Source organism: Anopheles merus, chromosome X (genome assembly GCF_017562075.2).
Source record: "Anopheles merus strain MAF chromosome X, AmerM5.1, whole genome shotgun sequence".
In the NCBI taxonomy this organism is placed as follows: Eukaryota; Metazoa; Arthropoda; class Insecta; order Diptera; family Culicidae; genus Anopheles; species Anopheles merus.
This window is the reverse complement of record NC_054081.1, coordinates 22647441-22662504: the sequence shown is the minus strand read 5'-3', so window position 1 is coordinate 22662504 and position 15064 is coordinate 22647441. Positions and strand designations below refer to the sequence as shown.

At 46.7% G+C, this 15064-nt stretch overlaps 1 protein-coding gene across 1 annotated transcript; it reads left to right on the top strand.

Annotated features, from left to right (window-relative positions):
• The first annotated feature begins 4896 nt into the window (after positions 1 to 4896).
• On the top strand, positions 4897 to 5844 carry LOC121590975. Its single transcript, XM_041911209.1, has one exon. The coding sequence runs from the start codon at positions 4897 to 4899 to the stop codon at positions 5842 to 5844; it is 948 nt and encodes a 315-aa protein (XP_041767143.1).
• Positions 5845 to 15064: the final 9220 nt, after the last annotated feature.

Below are 15064 nucleotides of genomic sequence, written 5' to 3'. Positions count from 1 at the left end.
TATATTTAGCCTTGATGGCAGATATTGTATTAAATAAATGAAATGAAATGAAATGAAATTTATACCTAGTTTTTGTCGTACATATGACATTAACTCATCTTCTGTTGTATCAGGTGAGAGACGTGAGACAAACATCCAAAATCGGCGCTGTGCTGGGTAAGGTACCGTTCTCAGTGCAGTTCCTGATTGTACCATGCCTTGTTGGAGGGACAGGCGGAGGCTATGGGTTGGGGGTGAGCGGTCAACCAATCTCCGCTTAGGTGCACTTGCTAATTGATGTTCATCTGTGGTGTGATCAGTGCGTTCATGTCGTGGTGTATTTGATGAATTTACAGTGGCATATGAAGGTATTAGTGATGGTGCAGTATAAGTGGGTGTTGGTGCTAAGGACACAGCTCGTGCATCTGCTAGTTGTTGACGTAGAGACACTAATACATCGTTCTTGTGTGTTTCTAACATTGTCGAGAGTTGTTGATCGAGATGCCCTAAAACATTTTTCTTTATAACGGCTATTGCAGTGTTGAATATGGATTCAATAACTGACTTACTATCTTGACGATTTTGTTTACATTGACCGCAGAACCAGGATAGGGGTGTAGCTGAGCGTTTCAGCTCCTTGATACAGGTGTTGTTGATACCCAGACAGCCGCAATGATAAATGCCCTTACAAATACCATCACACACGTAGTGCTCTGTATTGCCAATATCGATATTACAAACAGGACACACGGCAGACATGTTGATATGGGTGAATTTTGGCTTGTTGGCAAAATACGTAATTATAAATGCAGCCAGAACAGGTTTATATTAATGGTGATAAACAAACTGCTGTTAACACGGATCCACACACTACACAGCAACCGATCACACACAACTTAGCGAGTAATGGACTCAAAACAACCGTTTATCACAAATGTAAACACGGAGCGTCAATATGAGCGTCTATATATGAGCGTTGCTGTTGCGTTATTACAGTATATTTAAATTGCCGGGGGATGGGGGGGGAGGGGGGGGGGGGGGGGTTGCCCATAGGACCCCTACGATCATCGGTCACAGGCCCTAAAATTAGATAAGAATAAGAATAATAATAATAATAATAATAATAATAATAATAAATAATAATAATAATAATAATAATAAAAATAATAATAATAATAATAATAATAATAATAATAATAATAATAATAATAATAATAATAATAATAATAATAATAATAATAATAATAATAATAATAATAATAATAAATAATAATAATAATAATAATAATAATAATAATAATAATAATAATAATAATAATAATAATAATAATAATAATAATAATAATAATAATAATAATAAAAATAAAAATAATAATAATAACAATAAAAACTTAGCATAGCAGTGCACCCGGGTAAGAGTTTGTCTTGACTTTGTTGCTGCCGGGCTACCGCTGTGATGCGACAAATGCACGGAATGCACTCGATCAAAACATGAACCCACCGATCCATGAACCAAGGCATTGCCGGTCAATCGGCGTCATGATAACTACTCCAAAGCCGCCAGATTCTGGACGAACAGGTGCAGCACCATACGCGCACCGTAATAAACAAATCCAGAATCCTCTTTTGTATCAGTTCAATTCAAAATGTTGTTTCCACTTGCGTCCGCTAGCAGAATTAGAAATAAATGTGCTACATATCACACGCACGTTTGCTTCGATCGTGTGTCTTTTTGATACCCCCAACAGCAGAGCCGGTCGCAAAGATGGTGGTGCCAATCCAATGGTTGTGTTGTCGCTCAGGTAGCGAAGTCAAAAATGCGTACATTTTTTTCATCCACTGCGGCTACAAACAGTTGTGGGGTTTCTGCACGCACACTTACACACACACACACACACACACACACACACACACACACACACACACACACACACACACACACACACACACACACACACACACACACACACACACACACACACACACACACACACACACACACACACACACACACATACGAACACATACGCGCGCGCACACATGCATGAACGCGCGCACGCCAGCACGCACGCACGCACACACACACGCACGTACGCGCGCCCGCGAGCATGAAAGCGCGCACGCCAGCACGCACCCACGAAAGCGCGCTCGCGAGCACTCCCCCCCCCCCCTCCACGCATGATCGATTACGGCTACCTTATCGATAGAACGGTTGGTTCAGCTTTCTTGTAGCATCCTCATCCCTAGCGCCGGGCGGGGTGGGGGATCGCGACATGATAGAGTGAACGGCTAGTTTCCCCGCGCTGTGTGTGTGTGTATCGAGACCCGAAAACTCGAGACAGATTTCGGCACATTAAAAAAAAAAATATTGCCACTATACACTGTGCTACAAGATGCTTAGAAGGTCGTTGAAGCGTCAAACATGTTCAAAAAAAAATTAGATTAGTGTTAGACGTTCTCCTACGCTTGTTTTAAATAGGCTTCTTCACCCTCAATTGGCACGGGCATCGAATGGTCTCATCAGCAGCGGCACGAAATAAAATAAACCATCAATACATCGATAACACTTTGAATCCCAATCCAGCTTCTCCCACAGCGTCTCAAGGTGACACACAAATTAATAAATGCTAACACCCACCAATAACAATACACAACCGCAATGCACATATGAGTATCAACGCATACACCGCAACAGCCAATCAGCTGGCGGCGGAAGGCACGGGCAGAAGCGTAAGTAAGGCATGGCAAGGGTGAGGGAGGGAGAACGAGCGGACGAAAAAATGGGCGCCAATATTTTAAAATTTCTTGACCGTTTTTTTTTGCTCCGCTGCCATAAATAGTTCGTCCATTTCGCCAATAGATGGCGCTAACCCGGCGCAGGCCTGCGCAGGAATCGCTAAAGTCCCACGCGGGGATTGGGCCAAAATCTGCGCTGGCCAGCGCAGACTTTGGTACATTTCTTGCGCTGGAAACTGCTCGAATTTGCGTAGCGGGGTCGCTTTGCACAGCGGGCCGTGTTTTGCCATTTTTTCGAGCAGGCACTCGAATCTAATTCTAGCTTTCAGGTTAGAATAATCTAGACTGAAAATTGCAGGTTAGTTTTGTATGTGGTTTTGTACGGAGCGTTTACGTGATTTCAGCTTCCAACTGTCAAATTCCATACAAAAAAACTGACTAGAATCGTGAAGGGCCCCAAATTTATAAAACCGCGTATCTCCGAATTCGCGTTAGTCGAGAACCGTGTAAGTCGGGAACAGACTGTACTCACATTCTCGTGGTCGTTTCGGAGCTATTTTGTCGCACAGCACATCGTATGCTTCATCTCCCATGTGATGAAGAAGAAGATTTTTCTTGACCCCTACATCCTTTATAGCGTATATCCCAAACGCTGTTTCGATTCTTTCTACCCATCGACTCCATTTATACTTTGCCATTTCAAAGTCGTCGAATGCGAAATTTACATGAGTGACGGGGGGCCTGAGCAGTATTGCTGCTATTTGTAGCATTTGCAGCACTTGTAGTCGGTCGAGGTTCATCGTCGTTCGCCATACTGCGGGTTGTTACTCCGGTCCTCGTCGCCACTTTGTTATATCTTTTCGGAAATATGTAAGGAAACTCGACCACTCTGTTTGCTTGTTCGTACGCGCAAGAGCGTGCCGCCAATTCCTCTTTCTATTTTCCTCTTCCTTCATTTCCATATCTGTAGCCGCGCGTCAAAATGTCACAGCGGTTTACACATCGTGGTTGGATACGCGCGGTGTATACGCGATGTATATGTGGCGACCACGTTATAGCCTCACCACAGTCCGGAGCTGACGTCAACCGTCAATTCAAAATATCGGGCACTCTAATTCGAACACCCTCCCCCTGTGCAAAGCGACGGAAGAAATCATGCCCTTTCGCACATTTTCTCAGGCCTTCTTTTTCCCTCCTACGGCAAATTTGTCGAGCAGCGTTTCGAGCTACCCGTCCCTGGCTCTGCTTCCTACCCCTCGCCTGAGCGCGCTGTCGAAGGTTTGGATGTGTTGGTGCGTCAGACGGCCAATCGCTGTCAGCCGTCGTCCGTGCTTTTTCCTTCCATAGCGCTATCTCTTTCACGCGTGTGGTCAATGCTCGCGAGCTGTTGTGGCGCTTAAAAAAACCGTTAACAAACATTGCGGCGTTGCATTTGATTTTTCACAAATAAAACCAAAAAAGCGCAATGAGTTCAATCGCTGCAATGTAAAAATAACTAACGAATCGCTAGCTCACGCTGGAGGGTTTGCTGTGCAACGCGCAGAACCCTATTTCGAAGTAGCGCACGCAACACAGGTGGCCATGGCCGTGCATAGAAAAGCTTAAACCTTATTGCATAAACCATAACTTTATGTGACACTATGTTTTTCCTTTCGTATGTCGTAGATTACATGGATAGGCTGAGCCGTCTGTGCAAGTGTGTGAGTGTGCGTGTGTGTGCAACACTGTCGCCAAATGTGTATTCCTCCGGAATGTTATGATCCATCGGTCAAAGAAAGGAAGGTGTTCATGACGATGTTATTTTTTATTGTGGAGCTGCATCCTTCCCCCTGCCTGCAGCGTATGCATCGGGCAGGATACAGTGTGGCAGTTTGCAAGTTGCCCGCTGGATAGGAGCGGGCCCGCGGCACCGCCATCATTCCGCACATCTTAACAGCATGCCAGTCGTGGGTTCTAACCGCGTATGAACCGTCCGCCGTAGCAAGGGGTGACTATCCGGCTACGTGGTACTCAAGTCCTGAAAAGGCCGGCATGATCGCGTAGGCCATTACGCCAATAATCACCACACGCCATCGACAGCCGCCATTTTTGTCTTGCTGAAGAAAAACCAGCTCCCGACTACCACGTTACTTCTTTTGTTCTCGCTTCTCGTGAAACCACGTGCTCGCAAGCGAATAAAAGATGATGCAACATAGTCCAGAACGTCAACCCGCTCCCCAAGCGGCAACGCACGATGCACCCCCGGTGAACACGGCGAGAACTGGCACGTGCCAAGCAACAAATGCTATGACAGGAGCAGAAACGGCAAGTGATCCTCGAGTGGAAGCAGCACAAGCCGTTCGACTGAGTGTACCCGAAATGGATCTGCACAATTTGCCTGCATACTTTTGTGCACTGGAGCATTGGTTCGCCGCGACCGGAATCACCACCAAAATGGACCATAAGCGCTACCACGCATTGATGGCCCAAATTCCTCTTCGAGTGTATAACGAGATCCAGCCGATAATCGAGAATGTACCTGCGACGGAACGGTACGATTACATCAAGCGGAACATCTTTCAGCATTTCGGGGAATCCCAGCGTAGCCGCCTCCATCGTCTCCTATACGGCATGGACTTAGGGGACCGCAAGCCATCCCAGCTGCTAGCTGAAATGCACCGAGCCTCCAGCGACACGTTGGCAAGTACGCTCCTCACCGACCTTTGGATCAACAAGCTTCCGCTACATGTGCAATCGGCCGTCGTTGCTGCACCCGGAAGTGTAACTGAGAAAGCTGTCGTCGCCGATACTATGGTGGAGTGCCTGTCCGCATCCAACAACACCATTGTGCACCATGCCGTAGCCGGGGTGCGCACCACATCCAACGATTTCGAGCAACGCATTTCGCGCCAGGTGGACGAACTCACACAGCAACTTTACGACTTCATCACAGAGTGTCGTAACCGTGACCAACGCCAAAGTCGACCGCGCTCACGTCCACCAGTGGCATCTCGTGTCGGTACAGAACCATCCGAAGGAGAGTGCTACTACCATCGACGTTACGGGACAGCCGCCCGGACCTGCCGCCAGCCCTGTTCGTTTCCAGCCCCTGTCAGCCAGCGCGTCGGCCAGCCGTCGTCTTCAGCCTGAGGATACGCTGGAGATATCGGATCGCAGGTGGCTACCATCTCACCTGTGAGCAGTCGGTTAATGGTGATCGACTGACAAACCAACCAGCGTTACCTGATCGATACTGGTGCCGATGTCTCCGTGTTACCGAAGCCAGCCAACTACACCCCTCCGACGCCGTCCACCATGCGACTGTTTGCAGCCAACGGTACTCCGATCATGGTATTTGGTGAGTCCCTCCGTACACTTGATTTTAGTTTACGCCGCCCCTTTGTGTGGAATTTTATTATCGCGGACGTAAGTTCTGCTATCATTGGAGCGGACTTTCTTTGCCATTACCATCTTCTAGTAGACCTTCGACAGCGCTGTTTGGTGGATGCCCAAACCAACCTATGTGTGCCAGGACTTCCGGATACCACTCGACAAACCGCTGTCAAGGTGTGCGACGCAAATTCACCGCTGGCCGACCTGCTGAACGAGTTTCCTACGCTCATCACAAACTCACCGGGTGTGCGGATGCAATCCGAGGTGGTACATCGTATCGAAACAACGGGTCCTCCAACTTTCGCCCGTTCGCGTCGTCTTCCACCCGACAAGTACCAAGCAGCCAAAGAAGAATTCGACTCCCTCGTGCAGCTAGGAATTTGCAGACCGTGCAGTAGCAGTTGGGCCATCCCGCTGCATGTGGTTAAAAAGGCTGATGGTTCCTGGCGTCCGTGCGGTGATTATCGGTCCCTCAACGCGCGTACCACCCCTGACCGGTATCCATTGCCTTATCTACAAGACTTCACGATGCAACTGGGAGGAAAAACCGTTTTCTCAAAGGTGGATCTACAGAAAGCCTACCACCAGATCTCCAACCATCCGGATGACATCCCGAAGACAGCGATCATCACCCCTTTCGGCCTATTTGAGTACGTGACGATGCCCTTCGGATTACGCAATGCGGCGCAGACGTTCCAACGGCTAATCCACGATGTGCTACGCGGCTTGAACTTTGTGTTTCCCTATATCGACGACATTATAGTGGCCTCGAAGACACCAGAAGAACATCGCGAACACCTGCGACTGCTATTTGCTCGCCTCACGCAGCACGGTTTGACCATCAACCTTGCGAAGTGCGAGTTTGCCCAGCCTGAGATCTCCTTCCTGGGACACCGTGTTACGTCCGAAATCCTACCACTGGAGGAGAAAGTCGACACCATACGTCAGTTCCCGAAGCCAAACAATGCCATGGAGCTTAAGCGATTTTTGGCGATGATCAACTTCTACAGGCGCTTCATCCCCCACGCGCTGCGAGCACAAGGACCGCTCCTGGAGATGATTCCCGGCAACAAACGGCGAGATAAGTCATCGCTGACCTGGACCCCAGCTACCGACACGGCCTTTGAGGACTGCAAACGTCAACTTGCACAGGCTACCATGCTGGTACACCCTGTACCATCCGCCGAACTATCACTGTGGTGTGATGCTTCCGATTTCGCTGCCGGCGCCGCCTTACATCAGGTCATCGACGGGCAGATGCAGCCGCTCGGTTTCTTCTCCCGAAAGTTCGACAACGCACAGCGCCGATATTCCACGTACGATCGCGAACTAGCAGCTGTTTACTTGGCCGTCCGGTATTTTCGTCATCAGTTGGAAGGACGCTCTTTCCATATTTACACAGATCATAAACCTCTGGTTTATGCTTTCCGCTAGTCGGTGGATAGGGCCTCTCCTAGACAAGCACGGCACCTCGACTTTATTGGCCAGTTCACCACCGACATCCGACATGTTGAAGGCCAGGAAAACGTCACTGCCGACTTGCTGTCCCGAATCGAACCCATCCAGTCATCAACATCCATCGACTACGAGAAATTGGCCGAAGACCAGACCCGAGATCCCGAGCTCGCCGACATCCTCAGCGGGAAAACAAGGACGGACCTGGTCCTTCAACGAGTTCCAATACCTGGCAGCAGCAAGGCTTTGTTCTGCGATTGCCCCGCCGGCATCATTCGTCTGTATGTCACGAAACCGTTTCGTCAACAACTACTACGCGCGGTTCATCAGATGAGTCATCCCGGAGCGAAAACTACCACGAAGCTGATGACGGAGAGATTCGTCTGACTGAACATCCGCCGAGATACGAGAGATTTCGTCCGACACTGCTTAGCGTGTCAGGCTACGAAGGTGCAACACCATACCCCCAGTCCTCTAGGACGCTACCCGGTACCCGATGCTAGGTTGGCACACATCAACCTGGACCTGGTTGGACCGTTCCCGATCAGCAATGGACATCGTTACTGCCTCACCATCATCGATCGCTTCACACGCTGGCCAGAAGCTATTCCCATCCCTGACATAACATCAACGACTGTAGCCGCGGCCCTACTCAGTGGATGGATAGCTCGCTTTGGCGTTCCATCGTTCATCACCACGGATCAAGGCAGGTTCGAGTCGACGCTTTTCGCGGAGCTGAACCAGTTACTGGGCATCAATCATCTACGCACAACGGCTTATCATCCGCAGGCCAACGGCTTGATAGAACGATGGCACCGTACGTTGAAGGCAGCTATTTGTACCAAAAACACCGCTCATTGGACCGACCACCTTCCCATCATACTCCTTGGATTGCGCACAGCGTACAAAGACGACATCAAAGCTTCGCCAGCAGAGCTGGTTTATGGAAGCACGCTAAAGATCCCAGCGGAGGTTTTTAATAGCAGCCCGATGACCAGCCTGCCAGACACCACCGAGTTCACCAAGTCGCTTAAGTATGCCATGAACACCATTCGCCCAACACAAACGACCAGGCATGACAAAGCAATACCCTTCGTCCATTCGAATCTTCGGACATGCAGCCACGTCTTCGTCCGGAATGACACCGTCCGCCCAGCCCTTACTCCGCCGTACCAAGGGCCTTACAAGGTGCTTAGGCGTAGTGACAAGACATTCGAAGTTCTGATCAACGAGAGGGCAACTAACATATCTATTGACCGCCTGAAACCGTGCTACTCACTCCAGCAACCCGAGCCAGTGACACAGCTTACGCCATCATCTGCAGCAGAGTATACGCCACCACTACCAGCGCTACCACCACCAGCGCTACCACCACCAGCTTCACCACCATCAGCGCCACCACCACCAGCTTCACCACCACCGACAGAGCCGTCACCTCCGAACGACTTCTCGACCGGAGTTACGCGTTCACAGCGACGTGTCATCAGCCCCGTTCGTTACCGGTAACTCCAGTCTAGCAGGGGACCACTGTGGCGACCACGTTATAGCCTCACCACAGTCCGGAGCTGACGTCAACCGTCAATTCAAAATATCGGGCACTCTAATTCGAACACCCTGATTCAAGCAACCTAATTCAAGCAACCTTATTCGAGCACCCTAATTCGAGCAATAGTTACCAACTTAGCCAGACTAAACTATTTCCCGTTAAAAAGATTATAAAAAGCCGTCGTTCCCACCACGCGTTCTCTTTTCTTTTCGTTCTCATCCGCTAGTGGACGTGCTCCCGTAACTGCGTAACGCTTGATCTAAAAATTGTATTTTGTGACATCTTGGGAATCCAAATAAAAAAGTGGTCTACCCACGAGGTAGCCAAATATATAACAGAAGTAATGATTATGAAGTCATAATAATGGTTGATAATTATTTGAAAATTATGATGTAGTATTAATATTTTGTTCTGAATCTGAAATCGCTCGCGCATGAGCAGATATCCATGAAAAGAAAATTTCACTGTTGAAATACATTATCATAATTTAAAAAATACCAAAGCGCTTCAATAATAAGTAACTTTCAAGCATGAAAATAATTTATTTTAAAAATATAGTTTTCATTGAAACGCTCTTAATTTGCACAAAAAGCATTTTAACGACTGTGGCATAATAAACACGACGAGAAAAACTTTTGGAAAATTCCATTTTTCTATTGCCTTGTAAATTATTATTATTATTTATTGTTTTATTTTTTTACGGGCCGCATGGCCTAGTTGAGATAGGTAGAAGTACATTAAAAAAAATTAAATAGTAAAACCAAGAATTGTATCGCAATTCACTACGGCTAAAGCAGAAGCCAGAGACGTTCCTTGAAGCACTGGGTTGGGATGTTGAAGTCGAAGCAATCCGAGACAGTGTTGAAGACAGCCGACATGCAGAACATAGGGTCAGACCGATCAGCGCTGGAACGGGGTTGAGCGAGCCGTAGAGCTTCTCTAGATCTAAGTGTTGGGGATGGTGCATAGATATCGACTCGATGCAACAAAGGTGATGAGTCGATAGAGCCATTTAGCAAACCAGCGATGAAAGAGCACTGTACATTGCGTCTTCTAACCGAAAGAGGTTCAAGGCCTAGAAGACGACACCGCGCAGCATACGGAGGAAGATTATTGCGATCCTGCCAGGGAAGTAGGCGTAGGGCATATCGCGTGAGCTTACGTTGAATCGCCTCAAGTCGAGCAATTGAAGAAGCGGTAGTTGGGCTCCAGACTACGCACGAATATTCCAGAACCGAACGAACGATACAGTTGTACACAGCTTTGATGCACATGGGGTTGCGGAATTCATTAGTTGTACGGATAACCACGCCAAGTAATTGATTTCCTCTGGCTACAACGTCATCGATATGCTGTTTAAAGTTCAAACTAGAGTCAAGCAGAACGCCCAGGTCTTTGGCATGATTCTGTCGATTAACTGCAGTGCCGTCCATGAAGTAGGTACCAGTGACTGGGCTCCTGCATCGACTAAAAGACACAAAGTAGCATTTCTCGATGCAGATAGTCAGCCCATTACGCTTGCACCACGAACAGAAAATTTCGATGCAGTTTTGCAGGAATGTACAATCACCTGTGTTGTGAATAGGCGCAAACATTTTTGCATCGTCGGTAAACAGACTGATACTGTTGGGAGGTAAAGCGAGGGTAACATCGTTGATGTTGTAATGAATGTCATTAGAGAGATTGACTGTCAAGCTGAGTGGATGTGCCTTCCTCGTGCTCCTGATTTTTTATGCTGTTTTGCCGTGCTATTTTCTGGAATTTCAACATTTGCAACAGTGGTGCTGCTGAGTTGTTCGTGCTGGCTAGTGCGTGCCTTCGATTAATATAAAGTTGCACTGAAGTTCTTCTGTTAATTTAACATTTTTGCCGAGAAAGTGTTTGGCTTCGTTTCTGCTCCTGTCACTCATCAGTTTGTGCTGAGTCATCGTTATGCAGTGCTCAACCTGCAATGCACCCACCGATAGTGCTAATTCGGTGTCCTGTGCCGGTGTTTGTGGTTCCAAGCATCACACCCATTGCACGGGGTTGTCTCGTGATTCTACTCGTGAGCTTGGGCGTAATAATCAGTTATTGTGGTTGTGCAAAACATGTCACGAGTTTCGCAATGGCACAAATTCACTTCTCACAAGTGAGATAGCAGCCCTACTCGAATTGGTGAAAGCAGATATTCTCACCACAATTGAATCATCTCTCTCTTCTCTTAGATCGGCTATCAAGAGCGATTTGCTTCCTGAGATCCTCGCTCTCGTTGATAAGCGAGCGCTAGCACCCATATTAGCTAAGCCGTCTGTTAGCAACGCATCGCTTACGCACACATCCACTAATGTATCGTCGCTCAATGCCACAAATACATCCAGAACGACTAAAACAGCTTCCGCTCGCCGTACATTTACTAACTCAACGGAGCTCACTGCTGATATCCAAGCTGCGAACGATACCAACACTGTAGTAGATTCTGACAACTGTAACCACTACAATCATCGTACTAAGCCGACTAGTGATGTTAGTGCTGGAAACTACCGAACAAATACACAAGCATCTTCTGATCCTGTTTTGAACCAAAACACCACCAACACGGGCATAGCCGAGAAAGTATGGTTATACTTCACGAACATCAAATCGCATGTCTCCGCTGATGATATGCGTGTGTGGCTTAAAGCTGTGCTACCAACGGACGATATTAATGTTTACCGTCTCACGAAAAAGGGTGTGAACCTGGACTCGATGTCCTTCATATCGTTCAAAGTGAGTGTTCCTAAATCTCTTAAGGAGCTTGCGCTGCAGTCTACTATTTGGCCAGTTTCACTTACTGTTCGGGAGTTTGTTGCTCGTGGCCTACCAAAGCAACGTGTACATGAAAGGGCTCGATTTGACCCTTCTGAGCTTATTTCGCATCGTACAAATAGTGAAAATTGCTCTTCAGCTGTGCCAAAAACTACCGCTCATCCGGATCATTTTTTGGAACATCGATCGCCACCCTCACAGCGCGGGATTCTATCACCATCCCAGTTGACCGAGATCCTAGAAGCTATTCAACTGGAGTTTCCTCCCACACCGCCTCAGTTATCACCGGGGGTGGGGCTTCAATCACAATTCAATCTCAGCAACAGAACAGCTCACAATTAATAGACCCATTCGTGATATATTACCAAAATGTTCGAGGCCTTCGCACCAAATACAATGAATTGCGCCTTTCTGCGAATGAATCAGGGTTTGAAATGCTTGCCCTTACTGAAACCTGGTTAAATGAATCGATTCCATCCAACATGGTCCTTGATAGTGATGCCTACAACATATACCGCTGCGATCGAAGCAGGTTAAACAATGAACGTTCGCGTGGGGGTGGTGTGCTACTTGCATGTTCCGTTCGATATCCTTCTGTGGCACTTAACATTAATCAACCCACGCTTGAAGCTTTATGTATACGTGTTTCCTTTTCTAAGTTTCGTCTTTATGTGGGGATTGTTTATGTGCCACCGTATTTGAGCAGCGACCGCAACTATTTGGAATCCCTTTCTGCTTTCATCAGTGATGCATACATGCAAATGAAACCGAATGATCATCTTATCCTTCTGGGCGACTTCAACCAACCTGCGTTAGAGTGGTCGCTTTCTACCGTAGTAAGGCCAGATTCATCTTCAGCTATAAGACATTATGTGCCACATATTTCTTCGAATACATCCAGTTCCTGCTTTTTGGATATCTTAAACTTGCATGAACTCTATCAGCTGAACGGGGTGCATAACCATTTAAATCATTATTTGGACCTGGTGCTCTCCAACTCTGCTGCAGCAGCTTGTTGTTCTGTGTATCCTGCTTCGTCACTGCTCCTGCCCCAGGATGCCCATCATCCTGCCCTAGAAATTGCGTTACCGTCTTCTTTATTTAGGGCTAGTAGGGTTAGGAATGTATTACCTTCTGCTCTTAATTCATTGAGTGTTCGTTATAATTTTCGGCTCACAGACTATCGTAAACTTAATTCAATTCTATCTCGTTCCGACTGGTCTTTTTTTTATCAATGTACATCGGTCGACGAGGCTGTCCAATCGTTTAATGCTTTGTTAACCTCTGCACTCCTTTCATGTACACCTATTTTTCGTTCCCCTCCTAATCCTCCCTGGTCCAATCGTACTCTTCGCAACCTGAAAAAGGATAGAATGAAATATCTTAGCAGGTATCGTCTGAACCGATCTGCATTCAACTTTCGTTTATTTAAGTACGCTGCCTCTGCGCATCGACTATACAACAGGGCTCGTTTTGAGGCCTATTCGAGTAGACTGCAATCGCGTTTCCGTTCTGATCCAGCATCCTTCTGGCAATTTGTTAGAATACGAAGAGGGTGCAATACGTTACCTAATGAAATGGTACTTGATTCTCGAACTGCCTCTACGCCTGTTGAGATCTGTGAGCTATTCTCTGCACATTTTTCCCAAATGTTTGAGCCACCGGTTAGTGACCCTAACCTTATTGAGGGTGGGCTTCTCTACACGCCAGAGAACTTAATTAATCTCTCCGATATTTCGGTTAGTTCTGAAACAGTTGTACAGGTGTTATTTGGGTTGAAACGTTCTTTTACTCCTGGTCCAGATGGCATTCCTGCCTCTGTTTTAATAAACTGTAAGGACGTGCTTGCTCCACTCCTTGCTAAAATTTTCAACCTTTCACTTTCTCTTGGGGTTTTTCCTGCTCTTTGGAAATCCTGTTGGCTTTTTCCGGTACACAAAAAGGGCTGCCGTAGCATTGTTTCTAATTATCGTGGGATAACCCAAACATGCGCCACAGCCAAAACTTTTGAGCTATGTATCCTTCCAACCATACTTCATAGTTGTAGTTCAGCTATTAGCCCTAAACAGCATGGGTTTATGCCTGGTAGGTCTACTTCAACTAATCTCATGTCTTTTGTTTCCAATATTTTTAGATCTTTTGAGGCCGGTACCCAACTTGATGCAATATACACCGACTTTCATGCTGCTTTTGATAGTTTACCTCACTCTTTATTATTAGCTAAATTGTCTAAACTTGGTTTTGGTGATGGCATTATTAGCTGGCTGTCCTCATATTTAAGTAATCGATCATGCAGGGTTAAAACCGGGTCGTACTTATCTGAGGAGTTTTTTTGTACGTCAGGTGTCCCTCAGGGTTGTGTGCTTAGTCCACTTCTGTTTTCTTTGTTCATCAATGATGTTTGTAATGTTTTACCTCCTGATGGTCATCTTCTTTATGCGGATGATATCAAAATCTTTTTACCTGTGTCTTCTTCTTCTGATTGTCTGAGACTTCAGCATTACCTCAATGCATTTGTTCATTGGTGTTCATCCAATTTACTTCGCCTGTGTCCCGAAAAATGTTCTGTTATTTCTTTCTCTCACTCTCTTTCTCCTGTTTTATTTAACTATACTCTCTCTAGCGCTTCCCTCTCTCGTGTTATGTCCATCCGTGACCTTGGTATTATACTTGACTGTCGTCTTAACTTTAAACTGCAGCTTGATGAGGTGCTACTAAAAGCAAACCGAACCCTTGGGTTTATTTTACGTTTTACCTCTATTTTTAGAGATCAAAGCATCCTAAGAATCCTTTATTGTGCTTTGGTAAGGCCTATTCTAGAATATGCTAGTATCATCTGGAATCCTCCCACTATTGATGGCTGTTCGAGAATTGAAAGCATTCAGCGCCTCTTTACCAGGATTGCTTTTCGTCGTTTGTTCGGTGCTGCCTCACTACCTCCCTATGAAACGCGATTGCAGTTATTCAATCTTCACTCTTTAAGCTTCCGCCGCCAAGTGTTTCAGGCTTGTTTTATTGGTGGCTTATTACTTTCTGCTACTGATGCTCCTGATTTACTCTCGTCCATCTCGCTGTATGTTCCCTCTCGTTCTCTTCGTCCACGTGATCCTCTGTCAATTGAAACACGTCATACTCTTTATACTTTCAATGACCCCCCTTGATGGCAGATATTGTATTAAATAAATGAAA